Source organism: Chionomys nivalis, chromosome 2 (genome assembly GCF_950005125.1).
Source record: "Chionomys nivalis chromosome 2, mChiNiv1.1, whole genome shotgun sequence".
Classification (NCBI taxonomy): domain Eukaryota; kingdom Metazoa; phylum Chordata; class Mammalia; order Rodentia; family Cricetidae; genus Chionomys; species Chionomys nivalis.
The window spans coordinates 26,155,254-26,182,795 of record NC_080087.1 but is presented as its reverse complement, the minus strand read 5'-3'; the positions used below and the strand labels follow the sequence as shown (position 1 = coordinate 26,182,795).

The 27,542-nt window shown below is 40.0% G+C and overlaps 1 protein-coding gene across 3 annotated transcripts in view; it reads left to right on the top strand.

The window, feature by feature from the left end:
- Positions 1 to 21,047, top strand: part of Adgrg6 (adhesion G protein-coupled receptor G6) — a 132,481-nt gene extending 111,434 nt beyond the window's left edge. For 2 of the 3 annotated variants that reach the window (XM_057762950.1, XM_057762949.1), the window contains 7 exons: positions 19 to 146; positions 1,222 to 1,490; positions 2,598 to 2,694; positions 4,635 to 4,918; positions 15,046 to 15,147; positions 15,732 to 15,884; positions 18,878 to 21,047. In XM_057762950.1, coding sequence (XP_057618933.1) covers positions 19 to 146; positions 1,222 to 1,490; positions 2,598 to 2,694; positions 4,635 to 4,918; positions 15,046 to 15,147; positions 15,732 to 15,884; positions 18,878 to 19,056 — 1,212 coding nt within the window. In that variant the 3' untranslated portion in view covers positions 19,057 to 21,047. Of the gene's footprint in view, positions 1 to 18; positions 147 to 1,221; positions 1,491 to 2,597; positions 2,695 to 4,634; positions 4,919 to 15,045; positions 15,148 to 15,731; positions 15,885 to 16,617; positions 16,664 to 18,877 lie in introns of all 3 variants that reach the window. The other variant, XM_057762951.1, reaches the window with a different exon arrangement.
- Positions 21,048 to 27,542: the final 6,495 nt, after the last annotated feature.

The following is a 27,542-nucleotide window of genomic DNA, read 5'->3' as shown; positions in this document are numbered from 1 at the left end:
TGTCCCATGTTTTGTTAGGATCTCCCAAGGAGTGCCTCACAAATAGATGGGAGAAACACAAAGGTCCTCACTTTCATCACCTACATTGGGTGTGGAATATCAGCTATTTTCTCAGCAGCAACTCTCCTGACATATGTTGCTTTTGAGTAAGTATATTTCCATCTGCCATGCTCGGTGCTAACAATTGCAAATGCAAGTCTGAAAAAAATGCCTCAACTTTAAAAAGAACTCTACAGTTTATGATGAATCGTCATGTTGGTGTCTCGCTTTGAATGTTTCCCATAAGATCATACACCAAGAACTTTCCAGGTATAGAATTTTAGTTTATAACTACTACATCTCTATTTGTAAAAATGGATCCAAGTCTGTTCAAGATTATTAATACTTAGGTAAATTAAAATGACATGAAATACTTGCTACATTGTAAAAGATAAAGATATTTGCTTCATGAATTATATAAAAGCATTCTTGAAACAGGAAATTTTTTTGAAAGGGATCTCTGACTCATTAAAAATCAAGAAACGTCAAACAATTTTGGGAAATTACATTTTAAATAAAAATGTCGGGGCTAGAGGAATGACTCAGCAGTTTAGATCGCTGGCTCCTATGGCAGAAGAACCTGAGTTCAGATTCTGCCAATTTCCTCAGGCTGCTCATGACCATCTGAAACTATAGTTCCAGGGTCTTTAATGCACTTTTCTGGATTTTGCGGGCATTCCCCATGAAGGTGCACATACACACACTGACATACACACATGAACAAACATATAAATTAGTTGATTCAATATGTACTTCTTGTCACTCTGGAAAAATTCCTAAGTTAAAAAAAGTTGTGAGTCTGGTAGCTCATGACTTTAATACCAGCACTCAAAAGGCTCAAACAGAGGGGTTTCCATGAGGTAGAGGATAGCCTGGGCTATGTGGTGAATTGCAAGGCATCCTGGGCTGCAGTAGAAGACCCTGTCCCAAAAACAGATGAATAAATAAATATGAACTCTGTATAAACAAGTTGAGAATTTTGAAAACAGTTTTGAAAGGAAAATCACAGTCTTTGTAGCCTGGCAAATACTCATGAAATCTTCACTCCTCCACATGGTAGGGCCATGTCTTGTGTATGGACTTACCAATACCGAGAATGGTAGGAAACAGGAATTGCCTCCTGTTTTTAAGCATTGGTGTTCGGTGTTGTTCCTTGCATACAATTCTCTTCTCTATCCTTAGGAAACTACGCAGGGATTATCCCTCCAAAATCCTGATGAACCTGAGTTCGGCCCTGCTCTTCCTGAATCTCATCTTCCTCTTGGATGGCTGGATCACTTCCTTCGATGTGGCTGGCCTCTGTACAGCTGTGGCTGCCCTGCTGCACTTTTTCCTCCTTGCCACCTTCACCTGGATGGGGCTAGAAGCCATCCACATGTACATTGCTCTTGTGAAAGTGTTTAACACTTACATCCACCGGTACATTCTAAAATTCTGCATCATTGGCTGGGGTAAGCCTCCCCCAGACATCCGTCCTCATGCATTGTACTATAAGACCCATAGAAAAGCTGTGATTATGAACCTGCATCAGATAAGAAAACCCCGAAGAAGGGACAGAGGGACAGACATCCTCAGTACCCAACACTGCATGTTTCTGGAACCCTCACCAGTACGCACTAAATTCGGGAGTAAAAGGAAAAGCCTTGGCTCCTGGGTCACCACAAACTCATTTCCTGAGCCCAGTGCCAGCCCACCCAGGGCTAAAGAAGCAACTGACAGCCTATTATGTTTCCAAATATAGTTGCCAGCTAAACGCCTAGCTCTACTCATCCCTGTTGTGGGAGCCAGAAAAAGAGCGTTGTTTTCATGTGTACAACCAAGACATTTAAAAAAAAAAACAAAAAAAACCCACTGCCTTTAGCGTTTTAGCATGGATCCTTGGTCAGATATCCAAAGGCCATCCATATTAGCCAGTTTCAGAATCATTCTTTCTCTGGGATTTTTGGCATCAAGCTAGGCATTGTAAGGCTCAATCACGTATCTTTTTCAGATAGCAATATTCAAGGCTAAGCCATTCCTTGGTTTTCCACATCCTGCCATGAGAAAAACCAAAGGATCTCTTGGGGAACTGAGGAGGCATGAATTGACTCAATGAACTAGATATGGAGTAGTACTACTGATTCCCTGAAGAGGAAAGACATCATACACTTGCTGTGTATCCCCACTTTTCCTCAAGTCTTTGTTTCATATATAAAAAAATTAAAGCAGCTGCATTAACCTTATTTTTCCAAACACTGATGGCCCAATGTAGCATCATTTAAATAATCATACTTGCCAGTGCTGCATCCCATAGAATCAGGGTCTCAATCTCCAGCATCACTAGACCCCAAAGAAGGCTCAGGCATCTTATCATTGAAGAGTAGGTTTTTAACTATTGCCACTTAGCGTCATGCGTCACACACTGAGGAGGGAATTTTGCTGTTGGTTTGAACCAAGCAACTTGGCCATTCTAAGAAAACTGAATCTGTCTTGTAGAGGGCCTTTTTCTCATTGACTTAATATGAGGCAGTCCCAGAGTCTTCAGGAACTCTCTGAATGTCATGGTCTTTTTGTAACAGGTCTGCCAGCCTTGGTGGTGTCAATTATTCTAGTGAGCAGAAAACAAGATGAAGTGTATGGAAAAGAAAGTTATGGCAAAGAGCAGGATGATGAATTGTGAGTAAAACCTGTTTGCGGGGAGATTGTGATGGGATATGCACTTTGTTTCCTGAGGTTTGATATAAGGTAGCATGGTGGCAGTAATGCTACAACAGTGACAGTAATGCCCCAATTGTGAAGACTTTAGTTCACCTGTGAGATTCTGTCAAAAGTCCTTCTACCACAGATTAGCATTTCCGTGCACAGAGCTGCCTTTCCTTATTTAAATAAGACTGTACTACATGGTCTGGAGAGTGCAGACACCTGAGAAACTTTCTTTTTAACTCATTCAGCTGAGGGGATTCTGTATTATTCTCAACCCAGACATATCGACAGTAGAAGTGACCCAATGCCAATATGAGCATTTTACAGAAAACAGGGAGACCCTGAGTTCCTGGGAAAAACTTTCCTTTACAAGTGGAGGTGATTAAGATTAAGGTCATTATATTGCTTAAGCAATTAATTCTCAAGTGCCTCATTAAGAGACTTAATGTGGACCATTAACATTCACTGATTTGAAGAATTACTGATTGCTGAATTTTTTATTATGCGAGACCCCCAATACATCATGTCTGTGTGAACTTCAGGGATAGCTAATGCTTCTATACCTAACCAGTTCTCTTCACTCATGGCCTCCCCTTCTTTGTTTTTCTGAATCAACACAATGGAACCCTAACAAGTTAGACCTGTAACAAGAATTCCAGGATCTTTGTGACACTTCCATGTTTAAAGAAAACCTTGTGCCATGGACATACAGTGTTATTTAGGGGACCCTTATAAAAATGCTAAATTTTAAACTAAATCAGCTTTAAATGACTTACTTGAAAATCTATCTTCCTCAGGTGTCATAGGATTTTGAGGCTCTGTTTAAAATTGTGCCATCACGAAATCTCATTTAGTAAACATTCATTGATTGTATGCTAGAAATCATGTTGAGCTGTAGGGTCTGAGAATGTTCCAGAAAGCATTCACTTCAGAGCCAGAATGTGGATAATACATGAATTTAATTTCCTGAAATCATTGAATTCTTAGGTTCTTAAATTTTTCCATAGTTTAAAGAAACACTAAGACATCTGCAAACTGTATCGCTTCTCAACTTTACCTTAGTTAGACTTTGCAACACAGAGTAGTTAGAATTTTTCTTCCATCTATTATCGGGTATATTTCTGAAAACCAAGTATATCCTTTTAATGAAGATGTGTTATGATCTGCATATGACTACAGTTATGTACAAGAAATATCTCTTCATGAATCTTTTAATTCCATAATATCTTGCTGCAACTAGAACAGTAATATAAATAATAATCGCTTTGTATCCTGAATTCTCAATTCAGTGTGACAAAGAAGTATAAATTTGCTAATCATAGATGACAATGAACTAGGAATATAGGTGTCTACTAGCATTGATGTTGTGGCTAAAATCCACCAGGGCCAACTTCTTAGCAACTCTCCTGGCTTCTTTCACATCGACATAAGTAGACAGCTGTAATACCAGGGCTCTCACAAAAATCTCTTAGCAGACTTCTGCTTCCATGTTATTTTCTTTTAGAATGGTGTCAACACAGCCACCCCTTGACAGGAAAGGACAGCAAAACTGAGTGCTGAAAATCCCCATTGTTAGACTAAGGACACACAAGAGAAAGAGGGTCATTGTAGTTAGGACCAGCCAAACAAGCATACACTCATACCAATCAGAATTCAACAAGCAACCTCATTTGCTTTTTAATGTTGACTTAAATAAGGAGATTAAGACAGCAGTGATCCAAAACTACCCGAACAAAAAACCACCTTTGAAAGGATCAAAGCAGAAACTGGAGTTCATGGAAGTGACAGGACGTTTCAGAGGTGTTTCAAAAAGAACTCTGCAGGCTGTGTAAACCAGGTCGAGGAAAGTCACAAGTAAACAGGGCGTGGTGGCCAAACTCTTTTTATCATATTCTTATTTCTTTTCCTTTAAGTTGCTGGATTCAGGATCCCGTGGTATTTTATGTGAGCTGTGCCGGGTACTTTGGAATCATGTTCTTCCTGAATGTTGCCATGTTCATTGTGGTCATGGTACAGATCTGTGGGAGGAACGGAAAGAGAAGCAACCGGACCCTGAGAGAAGAGGTTTTAAGGAATCTGCGTAGCGTGGTCAGCCTGACCTTCCTGCTGGGCATGACGTGGGGTTTTGCTTTCTTTGCTTGGGGACCTTTAAATATCCCTTTCATGTACCTCTTCTCCATCTTCAATTCTTTACAAGGTAAGATGAATGGTACCCGAGCAGTGGCTGCTTTCTTATTTTATCATATTTGCTGACAGTTTCCCTTTTGACAGAACAGGTCAATTTTCTATTACTACTGTAGATGTCATGCACAGTTTCAGGCACAAATGAACATTCATTCAAAAGCTTTGAATATTCCAGGTACATTAGAACAGTGCCTGGTAGATCGTAGGTATTCAATAAATATAGCATCATGCAAAGGAGTGTGGAGCAGCACGAAGTGTTAGCTGAGGGCCTGAGCAGAGGTTTAAGGACTCACAGGCAACTTTTGTCTGTCTTTCTAGTTCAGGCTGCTGCTGCTGCCTTCTTGCAAGCTGTGTAGGTTTCCATTCATGGTACAGCAGTTCGCCTCACCTCCTAAGGTCCCCAGGGTTAAAAATGAAATTCAACTCTAATTCAGAAACTTGTCTTTTTATGAGATACAAAAATTAATTCAACCTATCAAACATACAAATGTTCTGCTTTAGAGAAAATATAAACTATACACACACACACACACCAATAAGAGAGAGAGTGACAGAGATTAATGGTCTCTGTAGTCATAGGTAGTCTAGAACTTGCCATATAGACCATATAGGCCTCTGGCTCACAGAGAAGCTACTGCACCACCACACCTGGCCACACAATCATAATTTTGATTCCATGACACACTGTTTGGTCTCCTCTAAATGGAATTTTGTCAATTTTTTAGTTACACCTTGAAAATTTAATAGCTTTCCTGCCTTTGTGGTGCTAAAGATTAAGCCTAGGGCTTCACACATGTCCACTTCTGAACTACTTTCTGAGTCTTTCAACATTCTTGAAGATACCAGACAGTCTCCATTCTTATGACAAAACTCTTTTGTTTATTGAAACACCATGAGGACAACACATCATAAGAAATTAAATGGCACAGGCTGAAATGTCCACCCCCTCGTGTGTGTGTGTGTGTTTCACTGTGCAGTCCCAAGCTGGCCTCAAACTCAAAGTCCTACTTCAGTCACCTGAGTGCTAGGATTAGAGGCCTCCAGCATCCCTACCTTCAGAGCCTGGGCTATTTTCAGTGAGAACACTATCAGTTATGCTGAAGCTACTCATACAGTTATGGATGTGCAGAAGAACACCTAAATAAATCCAAACAAATTTGAGCTGAGGTAGAAAGCAGTGTTGTACTCCTCAAAATCCCATAACCTTACTAGGTATTCCCTTTTGCCATATCTAAGATGTCTGCGCTTATCTGAAGGAAAGTGTGACTCACCGCCCTGAAACTTCTGCTGGTTTTTGAACTGAAACAATTGTCACAAAGTAGATGTGTAGTGACTGTTAAATAAATGGATTGCTGGATGAGGGAAAGGAGAGGATCTTCTCATAGGCATGGCCTGGATCCAATCTGAGATGCCTCTGGCATAAATACTCATTAATTAATTCAGCAAAGATATTCAGGCTCATAACAGGCAAAATATGCAGGCTTGTTATCATGAATATGTAGAATAATAAGTTTCAAGAGTACATCCTTAAGTTGGAAGCTAAATTCATAGTGTATGAATATGTCTAAACAGCTACCCAGTTCAGCATTGCAATATTCCTCCATTTAATCTCTTTTATGATACATACATAAAAGTGCCCAAGTAAATATTGACAGGAGTGTCCAGTCGCATTAGGAATTCCATGGTTTTATATTTCAGGACTGTACATGAAAGGCACAGTCATCTGCCAGCCCAACCTTGGATCGCCGTTAGAATTTCCTGGCGTAAACTTCAACAGCTACAGCTGTCTGTACAGGCCGTTTCTATTCATGAGAATTGGGATGCTTTGATTTTCCTAGCACGGGTCTCCTGATGAGAGGGGAAAATGTCAGCCATCATCAAGTCAGTGTTCTTCATAAATCACTGACTTTAAGACTGATTTTTAAATCATACACATTGAGAACAACTTTATCCATGTCCAAGGATATTGAAAACATCCCCTAAACAAAATTTAAATGCAGAAACCTTGATACTGAAGACATGACTTTATGGAGAATTATTTCACCAGCCAGGCCAAATGAAAACTTCCTGGAACAGTATATACATTTTTAATGGCTTTTATTGGTGAGCTAGTTTTTACCTTTGACATGAGGCTTTTTTTTTGTAAGAACTTTATGCTTTATTTGAAGCATGTAGAGTCTTGTGGGGTGGTAATCCCATAGCTCAGGAGGCAGGAACAGAAAGATATTGACTTCTGGGTCATTCTGAGTTATATAAAGAGGCTCTATTTTTAAAGGGGCCATGGAGTAAGCTTCATGAGGCAACGAAACTGAGAAAAATTCTCTTTTTTCTGAAATGAAGAACATCAGAAAGAAAGGATGATTTGATTCAACTACTGTCTAAATTCTGTATGATCCCATCCACTTTTATACTTCTCCAACATGTGGAGAATTTTGACTTTCCTAACAAGTTAAAAATTTTCATGCCTGAAACTTGATCCTCCACTTTCTATTTCCAGAAATAGACAACAGTATCCATTAGCAGTCAAGTACAACCAGGCCCTCTCGTGTACCCAAATGTGAGAGCATAATTCATGCATTCCATAGTTCTCCAATCAGAAGCTGCTATGGAGAACACACACAAATAAAGGAGTATCAGTTTGCTCGCAGACGTCTGCCACTACTCACATTGTAACATTAAGATACCTGGAGCAACAGAAATCATGTGCATTTTTGTAGTGCATGAGAGTTAATGAAATACTTCCATCCAACATGTGTGCTTTTACTATCAGGCTCAAAAGTCTGAAAAGCAGGAACTTCAGAAAAAGGATATAGTTTCGTTTTTTTAATGGGTAAACTTATAGTAAGAAAGTCAATGACTTTCCCAAGATTAGTTGGGATCTGACGATGAAATATTAATAATATATATATATATATGACATTAATAGGTGATAGAGTATAAAAGGTATAGTTTTCAATAGAAAAAGAACTAAAGCAAATTTCTTAATTACCCCTCCGTTCATGTCAATCTCTTCATTTAGGAAGTGAATATCTACCTCCATTTACTAAAAAGCTAGCAAATACACTTTTAATAACTTAATGGGAATTTAATTTGTTATTCAGCAGGAACTGTCATTAGTTTCAATCCCATGGGCAGAATGAGACATTAAGTTAGATTTTGAGATGCACTAAATTAATTGCCAACTGAATTTCCCTTGCCTGGTTGGAGCCTCCTGCAAGTTTTAAGCTATGACACAGCAACACACACAATGCGCATGTGTAATTGCTGCCAAGGTAAAGATGGCCCGCCTTTCAACTCCAGACACCCGAAACGACACTGAGTGGGATGCAGTGTGACACACTGCAAGGAAATATATTGCTCATCCTTTGACCAGGCATTCGTGCCACAGAGAAATAATTTTGTAAAGGGAGTCTTTGTAGTATGAAAGGAAAATCCAAAACACATTTCCAAAACCAGCCATAAACCCAACTTAACAATAGCTGGCTTTGTTTGAGTGGCAAGCACACCTGGGAGGTGGTCAGTCTTGTGTTTAGAGTCACTCCAGAGCTTAGAAGCCATCCAGGCTGTTTCACCAATGTTCAAGAATGTAGTGCACACTGCTTCTTCCTTCCCAATAGCTGACTTGATGAATTATTGACTGATTTTTCTATCAAAAGTCTAAAATTTACATTCATGAGCTAAGACCCAGTCACCCACAGCTGTTCACCTGACCCTCTCTCAAACCCCTGAAGTTGTTTATATGATGATATGTTAAAGTTTACATCTTCCCTCTGTGTTTCAATAGGTTTGTCTTTCAGGCTCAGAAAAGGTGAATTTGGGCTTTTTCTTTTTTAGTCCAATTTTGTTGTTTACTTTCTTGGAAAGTTTTTATTTTGTTTTTGTTTTTGTTTTTTTTTTTTTTTGGTTGTTGTTGTTTTTTTGCCTCTAGATACTAAAGTGCTCTCAGAGATGAGCAGTCAAAACTATTATCTCCCCTCCATCTGGACTTGCATGAGGCCTTTTGGAACAGTGACAGGTGGCCACTTAACTGACTTCGACTTAACCCCCTTATATCTAGAGAAACTCTTTCTGGCATTTCTTTTTAAGGTTTTTGATAATTGGACTCAACATCAGAAATAGCTACTCATGTTACATGGACTCCTAAAAGCCATGTTTCTGCCTGCGTGAAGCAAAGGGAATGAATTCTACATGGGAGTCAAATTTCTAATGAAAATATATTTTCCCCAAAAATAGATAAATAGCTCCATAAGGATCAAGATTAAAGGCAAGTCATATAATCCACAATGAATATGATGCCAGAATTTAAAAGCCGGGTTTTATTTCTTTTCTAAGGGGCTAAGATTCTGGATTTGATGACAGGATTGGGAACAAGAAACAAAACCTACTCCTTCAGAAGATTTTTTTAGACTGTTTCCTTTCCCAGAATCAGAGCGCTCACCATCTTCCTGCACTGTTTGCATAGCTAGCCCAGCTTCTAAAAGGTCGTGATATGGTAGAGTCTGATACAATCTCTACCTTCAGAATCCTCATAGAGAGCCCTGTTTCCCCACATGCATCGCAGTATTTGTCCTTCTTCAGCCCAGATGGAAATATTATTAATTTAAAATGGAAAAACATTGCCATGTTTACTGGGAATTAAGAAATTTTGAGTTATCACATCATAGTGGTGTGTTGGTGTGAAGTGAGTATCTCGGGAAAGACAGATGCTAAGATGTATGCTAATGAAGGCGTGGAGTGACAAAAATGAGAGGGAAAGGAGTGGCTTGATATCTGGTGTGCTCATCTAGTGTGGAGTGGTTTCAAGTAGGTGAATTAGATAAGCAAGGTAGTTTTCAAGGTGAAGCAACTGTTGCTAAGGAATCCTGACTTGGATTCCTTTGAGTGGTAGTCTCTCAGGCTAGGCTTAAATTCACCCAAAAGGACAATGGGCAGCTGTAGGCTCTTGTTTTTTGTTTGTTTGTTTTTATTATTGTTGTTTGGTTGTTTTATTGTTTGTTTGTTTTATAATAGAAAGGACTCATGAACCTAGCACTTACTAATCAAGATGAAGCAAAAGCTTTAATTTTGAATTCAATCTTTTGGCTGTATGAGCTTCCAAACTCACTGAGCTGTCTCTTAGTCATCAGTTCAGTAAAGCTGAAGGGACCAAGAGGAGTGAAACTTCCTCATTACTACTTCAGTCACAGGATGAAGTTCTTTGCAGAAAGCTGGGACCCATACGTTTGCTAGGTGGAATGAATAACCTCAAAGGCAGAAACGTGGATAGAGGATGGAGGTTGGGTGGGAAATGGAATGGATTCCTTGGAATGCAATGGAAGCCCTATTAAGATTGTGAAGCTAACTTCTTCTGGTACCATGATGTCTAAGTATATGGGAAAAACCTCAACATTTAAGAGGGAATACAGAGCTGAGTGGTGGTGGCACACACATTTAATCCCAGCACTCCAGAGGCAGAGGCAGGTGAGATCGAAGCCAGTCTGGTCTACAAAGTGAGTTCCAGAACAGCTATGACTGTTACACAGAGAAATCCTGTCTCAAAAAGGGAAGGAAGGAAGGAAGGGAGGGAGGGAGGGAGGGAGGGAGGGAGGGAGGGAGGGAGGGAGGGAGGAAGGAAGGAAGGAAGGAAGGAAGGAAGGAAGGAAGGAAGGAAGGAAGGAAGGAAGGAAGGAAGGAAAGGAGAGAAATAGAGAGGGAGAGTAAATACAGGTCAGTTTTCTTTCTTAGCCTCCACCTGTTGTTAGCTCTCATGGTTTTATTTTATATACTGTTTCTTTAAAAGGCTTAGAATACAGCGTGGATTCTATCACATTTCTCATGGCTGAACTTTAAAACATACTTATTTTTTTTCCTAAAAAAGGCTCTGTTCTCACATCTATTGTTTGATTAGCTTAAATTTACATGAGAAGCTTAAATTCATTGCTGCAAAGAACAAAGCAACCTATGAAGGGATTTTTATTCTGATTTAGCCTGGAAATGTGTCTCAGGGTGAAAATTTTTTGTTTTTTTTTCTATAATAACTATAATACATTGAAATTTTAAATAAAATTCTTACTAATATTTACTCATTTATCAATATTATTATCTAATTTTGACCATTTAGAAAATGGAGCTTTTATACAACTTTTTTCTATCATATAATTTTAGAAATGTTTCAGAATTTAATCTAAACTTAACTGATGCCTATGTATTTAGTAATCAAAGCTGGTTAAAAATGCAGTATCATCTCTTGTTACATAATTGTGATGTAGAACAAGGTTACCCAGACTACTTTTTGAATATTTATTTATTTTTCTTTTTTTTTTTTTTTTTTTTTTTAGTTTTTTGAGACAGGGTTTCTCTGTGGTTTTGGAGCCTGTCCTGGAACTAGCTCTTGTAGACCAGGCTGGTCTCGAACTCACAGAGATCCGCCTGCCTCTGCCTCCCGAGTGCTGGGATTAAAGGCGTGCGCCACCACTGCCCGGCGAATATTTATTTATTTTTATGTGTGTGGTTGCTTTGCCTGCATGTAAGTCTGTGTATCATGTGTGTGTGTGTTAGCCTCAGAGGCCAGAAGAAGACACCAGATCCCCTGGAAATGGAGTCATAGACAGTTGTTAGTCCCTATGTAGATGATGGAATTAAACTGATATTGTCTGTTCATCTCACTAGTCCTTAACCCTGGTTACACACAGACAGACAGACAGACAGACAGACACACACACACACACACACACACACACACACACTTTTCTACCAAGGTTTTCCCTCCCTCCTCTCCTTCCAGTCCCTTCCCTGCACTTCCCCTCTTCCACCCCACATCTATCCTCCTCTGTTTCTCTTCAGAAAAAAGCAGTCTTCTCATGGGTATCAACCAACCATAGTTTATCAAGCTGTAGTGAGGCCAGGTACCTCCTCTCCTATTAAGGCCCCGTGAAGACACCCAGTATGAGAAAAGGTTCCCAAAAGTAGGTAACAGAGTCAGAGTCAGAGACCGCCCCTGCTCCCACTGTTGGGAATCCCACAAAAAGACCAAACTACACAACTGTAACATATATGCAGAGGGCCTAGGGCCTAGGTCAGTCCTATGTGAGCTATCTGGTTGCTGGTTCCGTCTCTGTGAGCCCCTGTTTGTCCAGGTTAGTTGATCTGTGGGTTTTCTTGTGGCGTCCTTGACCCCACAGGCTCCTACAATCCTTCTTCCCCTCTTCAGCAGAATTTCCTAGGCTCGGCCTAATGTTTGCCTGTGGGTCTGCGTCTGTTTCCACAGTTGTTGAATGAAACCTCTCTGATGACAATTAGGCTAGGCACCAATCTATGAGTATAGAATAATATCATTAGAATCATTTCACTGAATTTTTTTCTTGCCAGTCATGTTTGGTTTTATCCTACATCTCTGATCTCTCTACCTTTGGGTTCAGGCCCTCTAGGCAGTGTTAGAGGTGGGCTCCCTCTCATGGTACCTGTTTCATGCTGGACCAGTCATTGGTTGGCCACTCCCACAATTCCACATTTTTTGTAGTCAGGACAAATTGTAGTTCGAAGGTTTTGTAGCTGGTTTGGTGTCCCAATTCCTCCACTGGAAAAGTCTTGCCTGGTTAGAGCAAATGGCCACTAGTTCAGATTCCATATCCCTCATTGCTAGGAATCTTAGCTAGGGTCACCCTTGTGGATTCCTGGGAATTTAAATTGCACTAGGTTTTTAGCTCTTTAAAATTGTGTCACTGAGTCTGTTTTATCTTTGAACTCATCCTCTTTGACTATGGTCTGCATGAAATTCTCAAAATAATTCATATTTTAGATGCCTAAAAGTTAAAAAAGTCAAATTTACAGCTTAGCTCTTTTCTAGTGTCCTGAAAATCTCATAAACATCTTCTGAAGTTTCTTTTCTCCCATCCATTTGACATGTAAAAATACATGTGTTACAAAATACAGAGGGAAGCTAAGCACAGAGGAAGACAGCCAGACATATTCTGCTAATGTCAAGGCTAGAACAGAAATCCAAAGGGCTTCATCCCTGTTGTCATTTATTCTAAAATATAATTCTGAATAGTGTGACATGAAGATTTTTGCAAAGTTAACTATACATATAGGACTGTCAAACCTTTCTTGTGCTATCTTTTGAAACTTTATCTTATTTATTATTGGTGTATGTGTGTATGCTTCAGGGGCACACACATGCTGTATAGCACACATGTGGAGGTCAGAGAATAGCTTTAAAGAGTTGGTGCTCTCTTTCCACTTTTACACGAATTCTGAGGATCAAACTCAGGTCTCCAGCCTTGAGTGTCAAGCGCTTTACTCACTGAGCAATCTCTCTTGCCTGCCTGCACTTTCTTAATTATGCAGCTAGGATATAGTTGAGTTTTCTTAAGGAATACTCCATATTCAAAAGCAAATTAAAAGCTTAATTGTCCCTTAATAATACTATAATAATTTTACTTTTATGACACTTTACAAAATTCTTGGATCCATGAAATTAAGGACCAACCTTATGCTTCCAGAAAATTCCAAATGTCAAATTCAGTGCTTTGAAGATAGTCACTGCACAAATTAACCTTCTAAAAGTTTCCTTTACCTCCCTTCCTCTCTAATTATTTTAAAGATTCCATTCCAGCCTGCATCTTCTGCAAGGCCCTTCCTCATGTAGACATACCGTCCCTGTCACTAGCATAGCATAAAATGAGGGTTTTACCTCAAAATTCATTAGTGGACTTTTCAGAAATTTTTGCCTTAAAAGCATTATCATTATTGTCCTATATCCTTTAATTTGCATGGAACTCAGTCTGTTATATTTTTATTTGTTTTGTTTTATAACAAAGTTTCCCAATGTAGGCCAGGCTAGCCTTGAACTTATCCTCTTGATTCAGTCTTCAAAGTTTTGGGCATACCCCTACTGCACCATTTTCAGCTAGTATGCACGCATTAAGTTCAGGTGTGGGTGTGTATGGGTGTGCATGTGCACATGCACGCCTATATACGCGTGCACACACACACATTTGTGCATCTGTGTAGGCTTATGGTTGACATTGGATGTCCTACTTAATTTCTACCTTATTCGTTGAGGTGGGGTCTCTCCTTTGAACCTAAGGATAATCAGAATAGCTAATCTGGTGAGCCAGCTTGCTCTGGGGATCCCATGGCTCCATCACCCTGACCTAGCTAGCATTTATGGCAGATATATAGGGATCTGAACTCCTGTCTTCATGGTTCAAAAGCAGTTACTTTACCCACTGAGTGATCTTCCCAGACCATATATAGGTCTTGATTTTTACTCCTTATTTCTAATCACATATCATCTCTCAAAAATGAGCATATTGAACTTATTGAACTTATTGAACACAGGCTGATTTCATCTCATTAACCTGGTTGCTATTATTCACTTGTTCAGGAAACATTCATTTATTTGCTATACAATTTCTAGCATCATTCCAGCTGTTCCTGGAATAACAGCTAGAGTACACAGACAAACAGATGAACAACTCTATTTGGAACTTTGTTGCCCACTAGTAACAGGTTATCATAAAAACAAATGGCCACACAAGAAATACAAGACCACCATGTACTGGTCAGTGTGCACAAAAGAGGATGAATAGGGGGACAAATTAAGAATGAATTATAACTTCAGACAGTGGCCTCTCTAGAGAGTTAGTGGGTAGTCTGAGGCAGAAGACTATTACTAAAAGATCTGAAGAAAGCATGGTCAGGATGGCATTTTGTGAGAACAAGTCTTATACATGGAGTGTTCACATGGTAAGGGGTCATAGTCGGGACTTCTGTCAATATTTGAAGCTTGAGATGGAGAAGATTCAGCCAAGGCAAGACATCCTAGAAGCTGTGTGGGTTGAAATCTTGTGTTGGGGAGAGATGGGAATGAAGTCAATGATGAAAAGCATTGTGGAATCTTAGGAGTGTAGTTAAGTCATAAGGGATGCTGAACAGGCAAAGACAGAGTCCATGGACTCATTCTGAATTTACACAAGTCTCTGTGTTCTTCTGTAGAAGACTGAACTGCCTACTGCATGCACTAAGATTCCATTTCTTAAGATCTTTGTCCCTCAGTGACTTAGTTCTAAAATAAGAAGATAATTCCATAGACTTAATAATATTTATTCTTTAAGATGTGCCATTTGTCTTAAGTATTCACACATTCTCTTATCATAGGATTATTTATATTTATCTTCCACTGCGCCATGAAGGAGAATGTTCAAAAACAGTGGAGGCGCCATCTCTGCTGTGGCAGGTTTCGGCTAGCAGACAATTCAGGTAAGGGCCCGGGGTTTGGAGAAGCAGTTGAAACCATGAGCATCCCGCCTTACCCTGTCAGAGCAGCAACCCCCCGCCCCGAGAGGCTACAGGGTATGTGTGGATGCTGAGTTGGAATCTTAGAACGTTCTGTATTGTGCCCCATCTTTGAACATTGTAGGAATCCTGGAGAGGTTCAAAAATTGCTCATTTTGACATCTAATTTGACAATTTGTCTGCAGGTTCCACTACCGTAGACCCACCTTGCCATGGTATTAGACTCTCAGTTGAATTTTAGGTGAAGAGACTGTTTTCGGGGTGCATAACATTTGAAGGAAGATGCCACTAACTTTTTTAAACATCTGCAACTATTTCTCACCTATAGGATATTGAAGTGGGAGGCGAAATACCCTCTGCATGGGGTCAGAACAAGATAGTTCTCTGTCCCCAGGGTCTTACTATTTCCATGTCAGTATCTCTTAAGTTGCTGCGTGTACTGGGAAATTGGATGCTCTTGATAGATTAAATGACACAGTGATGGATTTCTGGGACAGCTTGTATTTTCTATAAGCCAACTAATAAAGTCTTCCCCTTCGTTCTTTCAGATTGGAGTAAGACGGCTACCAATATCATCAAGAAGAGCTCCGATAACCTGGGGAAATCTTTATCTTCAAGTTCCATTGGCTCCAACTCAACATACCTCACATCCAAATCAAAATCCAGCTCCACCACCTATTTCAAAAGAAACAGTCACTCATGTGAGTCATTCCTGGCCATGTAAAGCTTCCCCCTGGTTCTTTCCCTCACAAAACTGACTTATGCTGACTGGACATCCCTGCTAGAGGGTGGCTGTAGATTCCTATGAACTGAACAATCCACCTAAAGACTTTATTTATCATCGTTGTAAATTTTAAATTTAAAATAAGGACTGTCAGAAATGTCACTTTGGTTTGTGTCCTGCTTGTTCAGTGCAGCTACTGTGGCTGCATGTTCTGACCCTACCATATACCCAAATAATCCTCCCGACAACCGGAAAATAACGTTTTGCAGTACTTGAGGTTGATGGTGAACTATGTGACAGGTTTAAACTTGTAACTTCAAAGAGAAATGATAAAATTTCTAGTTCTCGATACTAACTAAGCCCTTGACAGACAGCTGTAGTGTCTCGGCACACACTGCATTTCTAAAGAAATACATTTAAAATGTTTACTCCACTTAGTCATTACCCATGAGCAGAGGTGTGTGGCACTGGACAGACTAGTATTTGACATTTTTCTAAAGGAGTCTGATATGTGAAGTGTCTATACTTGCCCATCTTGCAAACACTCGATTTATAGTTTATTTGCAAGTCTAATCCCTGCCAGTTGTTAGTGGGGCGGCTGCCTACTGAGGATGGCTTGGGGTGTGCAGAAAGAGGCCGAATAACCTCAGAAATACATAGTTGGTTTATTTCTTGGAACTGATCTAGATATTTGTATGTTTATGGTATAGATAATTTCTCCTAAGAGAATTCCTTCAGCAAAAGTGGAATATTCAGGTAATTTATACTGCTCCTCTTGGATGCATGAATTTGTACAAGGTAATGAGAATGTCTGCATGGACTAAGCTAAGGGTCTTGCTGCACCAGCGCCATGGCTTACTCTTTACAGAACTTCGCAGCTAGCACAATGGTACTCCTGCACTGAGCTGGAATCTGACATTTCTGATAGTGGGCTGTGCCAGCTCTTCTCTGCATGGGGTGTGCAAACCGTGCTTCTAAGCAATGTACCATCTGTCCCATGCTCCAAAAGAATGGGTCATATATCATGTAATATAATGACAGAAAAAAAAAAAGAAGTACATAAGAAACTTTTTGTTATGATGTGACTCTTGAATTTCTTGTTTTTACTTTTCAATATCTTTTGGATTACTGGGTGTGCCATGGTACATTCATCGAAGTCCTGAATGAGAAATTGGTCAATGGCAAGCTGCTTTGTGGTGATTATTTTGATCCGCTTGAGCCTTCAGTAGATGTCAAATAGGTTCATATCTCTAGCCCCTGATTTTCAGATATGCAATCTAAATCTATGCTACTCATAATGTGATAATTAGCCAGAAACCATGGGACACTGTGTGTGAGTATGATGTATTGGATACATAAACACAGAGTTCTACTCTAGTAGAGTATGGAGATCCAGTGCGATCGTGTATTTGGAATGGGGCCAGTTACAGTCTCTTAAAATACATGCCCTTGGAAACTATCCAGGAAGAATGGATGCATTCTCAACATTTCTCTAAGGACCTGTGGTTTGATTAAAAAAAATAGCACAGATTATTCCTTATTTATATTTAAGAAAAAATCCTCAACAGAAAACCAGTGGCTAGAGAATCTGAAAACCCAAAGGAAGCACAAAATCAGCCAGCTTGCTGAGAGCTTCATGGGCAGGACCTTATCTACAGCCCCTCCAGGACTTTTCTAACCAGTGCTAGGACTTGCTTCAGTCATTCTGTCATTCCATCTGTCCACCTTCCCTGGCTTCCTTTAGTAGGGGAAGACACCACCCACTTCCTGTTTTAGGCTACTTTTTACTTGGTGCTTGCCCAAGACAGAACAGTAGTGGAGCAGCAGATACCATGAAGATGACTTTGGTCACTTACTGATGTGTTTTACAGATCACTTCACATATGGGGGTTCATTTTACTCAAAGCGTAAAAGGCTTGCCATAAATACTGCAATTTTGGAGGAAGCTCTGGCTACTGACATCCATGTTTGGGGACAGCATTTTCTTGCTGACTATATGACTATAATAGAGTCATGCTTTTCTCTATCATCACTCTGAAGTTTGTACTTTGGTTAATCCGAGGGTAAAACTTTTCCCAAAGTGTACCAGGAGTGGGAAGAGAGATGCTGATTATATTCATAGAAACACAAATGTTTACATAGATAATAAGAGTGGTATGAATTTCAGCTTTCAGAGCATTACCTGAACCAATTTTAGAGTTTCTGAATCTGGAGAAAACTAGAATATACTTATCTAAGACAGAAAAATTCTAAACGTTTATTGAGTGGTCCTCAGTTGCTATTGATATCTCTGATATTATTGCTTCTGGAATATTTCCAGTGAGGAGAATTTTGATTTTATAACAATAATGTTTCTGTTCTCTTCCATTCATCTCACAACTAGCAATCACAAGGAAACACACTCAGTAGTCTTTCACGTTTACTTAAATTCACATTTATCCTCCAAAAACACTTCAACTAAATTTTGTCAAAAAGTTTTATGGCAGTGTCAAATTTACGTATCAAGTAGAATGCAGTGAGTCTCTTTGCAAGTGTGAACTTAGAGGTAGCTATATTTTCATTTTTCCCTACTCCATATTATTTATAAAATATATCTCAGATATCACATCTTTTTTTCATGAGTATTTCAGCATATTTTAATTTAATTTTTAAATCATTTCTGACACTGGGGCCATTTGGAGCATATATTTTCAGAAAAAAAGGTTCAACTCTTTTATTCATTAACTCTGAAAAACAGCATTTGGGGGAATATTCTGTTGTAACAAGCCATGACAGAAATTACTTGAAAGTAAGTTGACATTCAAGATTATTAAAAGTGCATTTGAAGGGGGATTGTATTTGAGGACTGCCTATTCCCTAACCTGTCAGGGAGCCCAGGGCACCCACTTCTTGGTGTGCTTATTGAATGTCATGGCTCAGCCTTGTCACTTGCTCATCCTGCAGCTGAATATCTCATATCCTTTCTTACAGACAGCAGTTCCATGGAGAAGTCCTTGTCAAAACTGACCCACGCTGGTGGAGAGCAGACGTCCATCATCCCTGTCCATCAGGTTATTGATAAGGTCAAAGGTTACTGTAATGCTCATTCAGATAACTTCTATAAAAATATTATCCTGTCAGATACATTCAGTCACAGTACAAAGTTTTAATGTATGAGGGGGGAAAGAATCTATCTGGAGAAGTGTAAACCTTTCCAAACAGAGAAAGCTGTGCCCAACAGAAGGCAGTGTGCTGTTCCCTAGGTAACTGCGGAGCCTTGAGAACTTGTTAGAGAAGCTCTTGTGGAATCCAGCATTCATCTTTTCAGAATATTTCTCTGTGGACAAGCTTCAGTCATCACACTTCAGAACTGAAAACACGCTGAACACTGCAAGGAGACGGGACTTCTTAGAATGAGTAACTCAATCGAACTCGTCAGAATTTGAGGGAAAAGGCATTAAAATCAGAAGACACACGAGGAAGAAACCCAAGAGTCAATTCTAGTTGAGATCTCATCTACCCCATCTCACCTGGATGTAAAATGCTTGGATGTGGCCTGACTTTCATAAAGACTAAGTAGAAAACACACTAATTAATGTTTGTAGTGATTTGGGATGCTCACGGGTTCTGTTCCAATGCTATTTTCTATGAATATAGCAGCATCTCTTTCTTTTTTTTCAGTGAAATTTCAACCATAAGTAGAAAAGATGTTTAATATTTGACCCATATAATATTAAATGTGATTTTTTTCCATTATGTCAAATATTTAACTTTCATGAACATAATTTGCTGAGTATTTCAGAAATTTGATCTCATTAATATGCTGTATAAATTTCTAATATCTCAAGTCCTAGAGCTTAAACATTACCATCGTCCCACACACATGAATCCAGGTGAATGTGCCCTTGGCATACGTGGGCCTCCTGGGAGTTAAAAACAAATAGGTGTACCCTCCCCCACCCCCTCCTGTGTCCTTCACTACTCATTGGGCCCACAGGCTTAAGAGAAGAATGAGAATTCCAGTTAAGCACCCTGTATGCCATGACCTCTCACCACTGAGAGAACACACTTTTGAGACTATGTGAACCTATCCCTGCTTTAATGATTTTAAGACATTTCAGATCCCATAAACTCAGAGACCTCTGACTTCCCCCAGTGATAATTTTCTTCTAAAGAACATACCATGAAACATATAGCTGTCTTGGTTCATCAAAATAACTTAGAAATATGTAGATCTACAATGGCTAGTCTAAAAACTACTTGCACTGAGCCCTCCAATCAGAGTGTATAAGAGCCTAAAGAAGGCTAGCGAGATATACTACTCTATGATGTAATATTTATGGATCGGATTGCAGCATGCAAGTCATGCAAAGCATTCAGCAGCTCCCCTAACTCCAAAAGGACCCTAAACAATGTGTACTTGCTAAGGAGGGTATAGGTTGTTCTCAAGTGATGGAATCCTATCCGCTAGCCTCAATACATGCTGGTGTTAGCCTTGCTCAGGGTTCCCTGAGATGTTCCGGGTTTGGCAGGACGGTGGCACAGGACTGACAAAGGGAGAAAGTCTAGCAGAGTTAGTCGAAGGGCAGAGGCCAGACATGAACCACTGTGCAGAAAGCAGGTCATCCTCGGCTAAGATATATAGGACCTTGCAGGCTCTGCAACAGCTGAAGGGTCCTCTCCTCTCACCAAGTGTCAATCATGAAGCTATTTGCCAGGCTGCCAAAGATGATAGAATGCAATGGTGGGTTGTTGTTGTTGGTCCATTTTCTAACAGCCTGGACTGGCCTTTTGGTGGACGTGAATGTTGTTAGGCCTGGCTTTCACAGAGGAGGTGGCCATTTAGGAGAAGTGGATAGTACATAGTAAGGTCACTAAGATTCACTGCATTAGAGCCAGCCCTTTGCTTGTGGTTTGTATCAACAGGCTGCTCACTGTGCCAGAGGATACATACACAGGTGAAATTAAGGTTTGCTAGTCACGAAATATTCACCTTCTCCCCCAAACTTAGGAAAATCACGATAGATTTTCATTAGGTTTCTACTGTGAGACTTCTGCACAAAGTGCATATTTAGTTCATAAAAGTTATGACATAGCTTCAAAAATGGCTTTGATTTTGATTTTCACTTACAAGTATTCAGATCAGAGAGAAATCTTTTTTTTTATTTGTTCATATTTGGCAAGAATGTCAGCTCCACTTGAAAAATGTTTGATAACAAGGTAATAAGAAGAAACACCAGACTAGAAATAGGTGCAAGTGGATTTCAAAGCCTGATCCAAATTCTACCTTCAGTTCCAAGTATGCGGCTTCATGTGCATTTAGCCCCTCAGAAGACTGGGCAGGAACTCCACTGGAGGGCCAGACTCCGGCCTCCACCCACCTGTAAGACAGTACCAGTTCAGACTCTGCTTCCTCACTCCCCACCCTCTCTCTTCCCTGCGCTGCATTACAGCTTTGGTCTAGGGTCCTGAGACAATCTCTGTTCTTGTCACTAGTTCTTGCGGTGTAAAGATTTTCCTTGTCATTGGCAATGTCTCTCCTGTACATATTTATTTATTTGTGTCCATGTCAGTTTTGTTCGATACATTAGCTTCCTATTGCCTGGTTTTATTGTTTTAATGAACTTCCTAGTAGAGAGACTGTATTTTTTCTAGAAAAGTTGTGAAACAGGTTTCTGTAGAAGTATCTTTGAATATTATGGAAAGAAGCAACTGTGAGGGCAAACTAGAATTAGCAGTAAGAAACTGCTAACGCTGATTTGCCATTTTAACTGAAATGGAAAATGATTTTTCAAATAAATACTTATGTTGTTCATGTTCCAAATTATTCACTTCCTTTATGAGTGAATGTTTCTATTTCTGACTCTTAAATAGGGTTAAAAAAGTTATTTGACAACTGGAAAATAACCTTGCAACCAATAAATCCAATGCATGGGGTGATTTAGCCAAAACACGGGGAATGAATATGTGACAAAGATCCAGATTCTGGGATTAATGTATTCTGACGTTAGAATTTCTCAGGATAACTGATACACAGCCAGGCTGTAGGGCAGTGTAAACATAATTTAGGCATGATTATTTTGAAGAAAAGACTAAAGCAGAAAAAGAAAATGAAAATAAAAAATGGAAAGGAACATCATAGTGTTATGCAGAATTTGGGGCTTGAGGTATATGTCTCACATCTACAGTTGCTGTTTTCCTTATGGGAGACGTGGAAACTGGTCCGTTTTAGTTAACTTTACTTGCATGATCAGAACCAAGGCACCCCACTTCCTTTTTCCTCTGGTAACTTAGAATCATTCGTTTCTGCAGAGCCAAGGCCAATTTGGCTCACGGTGCTCCTCAGCGAAGTGTGTGCCCAGCACTAAGTTGTGAGGCTCTTTGGCAGGTCACTGCAAAACCAGACCTCCCGAGCCAAGGTTTACAGCTCAGCGCCAAGTCATGTTAAAAAAACAGGAGTTGCTCAAAGCCCATCTGCAGACCTGGGTGATCAGGTCACTCACTTCTGAAGGCCTGGGTGAGCAACAGTGGGGCGCTCACAGGAAACTCCTGTTTGATTTCCATGCTATTCCATGTTTATAGCAGTTCTGAAGTCTGTATGAGTTGGGCTTTGTAAACGCAGCGCCTTGGCCAGGCTTCAGGGTTCTCAGTTAAATAACATGCCGCTCTTTCCTTCCAGCCTAATCTTTCTCCCTCCCGCTCCTGACTAATCTCCCCCCACTCCATACTTGTCTCTCCACTTCATCTGCCACCTTTATATACTCCCCTTCCTTTCTTTCCAGGAACAATGGTTTGTGTTACACTTTCCTTTTTCTGTCTCCCTTGAGAAAAAAGTAAGAATAAAAGTGAAATTTTCAAATTTTTTCATGTATAGTCTACTTTCTGAGAGGCTATAAAGGAAAAAGGAAGATTTAAAGTTTCCTTCCCACAGGCAGACCTTTACCTGCTGAAAAACATGTTGGCAACTTCCAAATTTGGGCAGCTATGAAAAGAGCTGCTGTAATTGTCTGATGTCCAAGTTTTTGTGTGGACATATCCTTCATATTCTTGGGTAAAACATGAAGCCATGATGGTGGGTCACATGACAAGAGAATGTTTGGCTTATTTAGATTCTGCCACCGGCCTTGCAAAGTTGTGATTGGAGAGTGGCTCAAGATTTTTAAAGTGTGTGTGTATGTGTGTGTGTGTGTGTGTATGTGCGTGCGTGCGTGTGTGTGTGTGCATGTGTGTGTAATGCCCCTACGTGCAGGTGCCCACGGAAGTCAGAAGAAGCAACTATAGTTACAGGCACTTGTGAACCAAACTCAGGTTCTCTGCAAGAACAAATCAGTTTCTGAACCATCCAGCTCCCCGGAGGGTTTTCACTTACTTTTGTTTCTCCACATTGGTAACAGACCGTAGCCCTACCTACAGCCTTTGGTTTCTGTTCTGTCATAGGTGTGTGTGTGTGTGTATGTATGTGTGTGCGCACGCGCGCGTGTGTGTGTGCATCCATAGGGTATGGTTACACTCATGTGGAGCTCAGAGGACAACCTCTGGCATAAGTCCTCAGGCACTATTATAGTTACTTTTCTCTTTGCTATGATAAAATACCTCAGCAAAAACAAGTTGACAGAGAAAGGGTTTATGTTGGCTTATCATTCCAGAAGGACAGAGGCTTATGTCCTTAATGTCAGCCTTAGCTTGGCTTGTTTCTTGCCAGTTTTTCTTAAATTCCCTTCTATCTTTGGTCTCAGGGCTTTTATCTTTCTCTATTCCTGTACACCTTTTCTTTCCTTCTTATTCCGTGTCTGGCTGTGATAGCTGGGTGACTGGTTGGCTGGGTGGCTGGCCCCTGAAGTCCTCCTTCTCCTCTCATTCCCAGATTGTTTTTCTCAGATTTCTCCTCATATTTATCCTCTCTTCCTGCCAGCCTATTTCTCTCTCCTGCCTTGCTATTGGTCATTCAGCTTTTTATCAGATGTTTTAGACAGACACAGTAACACAGCTTCACAGAGTTAAACAAATGCAAAATAAACAAAAGTAACACATTTTAAAATATTTCCTAACAAAGGCCTGCCACCAGTGGCCTCAAGGTTTCACCCTTTGAAGATCCCACAACCTTCCCCAAGAGCACTACCAGCTATAGACAGCATGATCAACCTACTATCTGTAGATAGCACGATCAGTCACATGAGGTCTGGGAACATTTTACAATGAAACCATGACAGGTACCTTCCACCTTTCTGTTTGAGATTAGATCTCTCATTGGCCTGGAACATCACCATATAGGCGAAGAGAGTTCCCAAGGACCCACCTGACTCCACCTCCCATCTCGTCTTTGCTAGGGTTACGGGCATGTGCCGCCATACCCAGCTCTTTACATTGGTTCCGGGGTCCAGACCCAGGTCTCCACACTCCCAAAGCAAGTCCTTTAATAACTGAACCATCTCCACATCTCATAGCTACATTTTTGTGAAGTCTGAATCATGTTGTCAAGTTTGTCTTGGGTCCTAACCATGATTTTTTAGTTCTGGTTCTCAATACCATATAATGATGGTTTGAAGATCTCTAAATTTAAATTCTTGAGAATGTGGTGGCTTGTTTGTTTAGAGAACAATGGTCAATTGGAGAACAAAAAAATACAGTAGTTCTTAGACAGTCTGGGGGTGAACTTCTGTTAAATCTGTGTATTTAAATATACATATATTTAAAATATATTTTTTTAAAATATATATTTAAAATAATATAAGTATAATGAAATGTAAATATATATATTAGATAGATGGTTGCAATTAAATCTCAATTAGGTCTCGGCCTAATGTTTGTTTTGGTTCTCTTAATATCTGTCTAGAAGTTTCTGTGCCTGAGAAAGCCACATTACAGCCTTCAGGGAACCTGGTAAGTCTCAATAGTGTTAACCAATTAAATGAGAGGAACTTGAGAAAGCAATGAATACGAGGGCTGTGAGGTTCAGAAAGGCAAAGTGATCCCACATTCTGCTAAAGCCAACAGCACGTTTACTATTAAGGGGGTCACACAATGCAGAACAAATGTCAGAGTCACTTTGTACAAAACACCTACTATGTTACTGAATGTTCTTTAGTGTGGGATTCTGTATCTCTTACCTGCTGTGCATCTCAGTTTACCTATGAAGCAAAGAAAGTGATAACAACACAGGTATGTCCAGCACCGGAAGCCCGTGGTGATGTTTAATTTCATTAGATATTTAAATCCTCACAGTTCCCATCGAAACACAAAATACAACGTCTGAAAGCCTAATTCCCAATAAGGCATTTTAATTTTATTTAATGTGTATTTTCCCAAGGAATACATCTATTCTATACCTCTTTACACACGTGTCTTCTTTGCACACACGATTTAGTTCCTTAGGCATATTTGCTGTTTTCTAAAGAACGAGTTTGTAGGAAGACTCACTCCCAGATGCAAAGAAGACGATGGTTTAGCAAGCTGCCACTGCCAAGTGAGCGCCAGAGACAAAACTCATTTCATCCCACAGGCTGTGGGTTATAGCAAGGCTCAAAGTCCACAAGGAAAAGCATAGAACAGCAAGAGGAAAGACAAAGATAATAGGTAGACACTGTGGGGGAGGGACGCCCCTGGACCTGTGAGAATGCAGCATCCATGGATACCATTTGGCAGGCGCACAGCTTGGGCCTCACCGCAGGGAGAACTGTTCTTACTTTTTCCTCTAAAGAACTTTAAGCTAGAGACAGCTGTGTGTAAGTTCTGGGACATTGATTTCCATGGAACTGCTTGCCAGAGGTCCAAGGAGCACTTCAGTGGCCAATGCTTTATGCCACTGGGCTTTCAGGACTCAGAACATCTCCTTGTAAGTCATTTCAAATACAAAATTACAGACATCATGACCTCAGGGCCTGGTCTATGGTTGTGCAAGTAAGTGGAGTGGGATGGGAAAGATGTTTAAACAACCAGGAAATCAGCGTATTCAATGGCTTAACATTTAGGGGAAATGTATTCCCTGTGGAACAAATGGCACCTTGACAAGCCCATCTCTATCTAGTATTTCCATCTGAAAGTAAGTCATTTCTTCAAAAATTTTGTTTCATAATACTAAATGTATTTGCACAACACAGAGAGAATCTTGAGAATAGTACTTAGAACCTTTTATTATATTTTTATTGAAAATAAAGGGTTTTTTAATATAACATATTCTGATCACTCTTTCCCCTCCCTTATCTCTTCCCAGATATTCCGTACCTACTGACCCTTCCAACTCCAAGTTGTTTTTCTCTTTTAAGAAAACAAACACGCCAATAAAAAAGACAAATAAACAAGGCTAAAACAAGATGAACAAGCAAAAAGAAACAAAGAAAGAACACTAGAAATACATACACATGCACACACACACACGACAGACACACATCTTCACAGGGACACACACATGGACACACACAGACACACACATACACACACCTTCACAGGGACACACACACAGACACAAAGCCTATAAAAATGCAAAATCAGAAACCATAATATACAAGTAAAAGACCAGGAAGGTAAGCAATGCCCCCTAAAAACAATGTGAGACTAAAAAAGAAAAATCTTCAAAAACAGCTTTGGGTATTCAGAATCTTAAAATGACACTCTTTTTTTTTCCAGAATATTTCCAAGCAAGTATCACAAACATGTAAATGAAGAAAACTTTTTACTCGACCTTTGCCACAGTAATGGAGAGGTCAGTAGCAGTTCTGAAGCAGGACTGAGTCTTCTTCTCTAACCCACAAAGCCTCTTAAGGGATGGCTAACATAACTGTGGCTTTTATTTTCCAAATCACTGGTAAATACTTTTGTCTCCACAGATCTTTCCTCTGTCATTTCCTCTATGCGTTGACTCAGTCTGTATTTATTCAACAAAAGCTCTTATAGTTCAAAATGCCTAGCTGTTTGCTTCCCCTCCTCAGTTACATCTTCCCTCACTGTCGGAAGCAGATTCTGGGCTGATGCGGCCCCATGTGCCAGGACTCGCAAGTAAAAGACAGATCTTCCTTCTTCTTTCTGCTCAGACAACTCTAGTTTGGGTCACGTTGACAAAAATCCTAGCAAGGACAGAGTCCAAGAAACGTGGCTTCTTTTTAACAACTGCTGCATACTGTTCAGGCCTATGACAATGGTCTGCCTGAGCTTGGTGTTCAGCAGAGGACAGTTACCTGTCCCTCATGGATAGTAAAGCAGGGCTGAGCCCCAAAGGAGATTGCTGCCTTCACTCTTCTACTCTGAACTTCAAGCCTGAGGACACCAGGGGGCAGCTGGCACCTCCTGGAAAGGACCATTTGTTCCCTTAATCTAATTTAATATCCCCTAATCTAAGCCAACCTTGGCATCATGTGAAGACCACAGACTTGTTCATTTTAGTTGTTGAAGTAAATGTGTGAATGTGTGTGTGAGTGTGTATATGTGTGTAAGTGTATGGTGATTGAATGACTGTGAATGACAGTGTATGTATGTATGTGTGTGTCTATGTGAGTGTATGTAAGAGTGAGTGTGTGTATTAAGAGTATGTGTATAAGAGTGTGAGAGTATTATAGGTGTGAGTGTATAAGTATGGCTGAGTGTATGAGTTCAACTGTGTGTAAAAGTATTTGTGTGAGTCTATGTATGGATGGAACTGTGTGAGTGTGTGTCCACATATTTA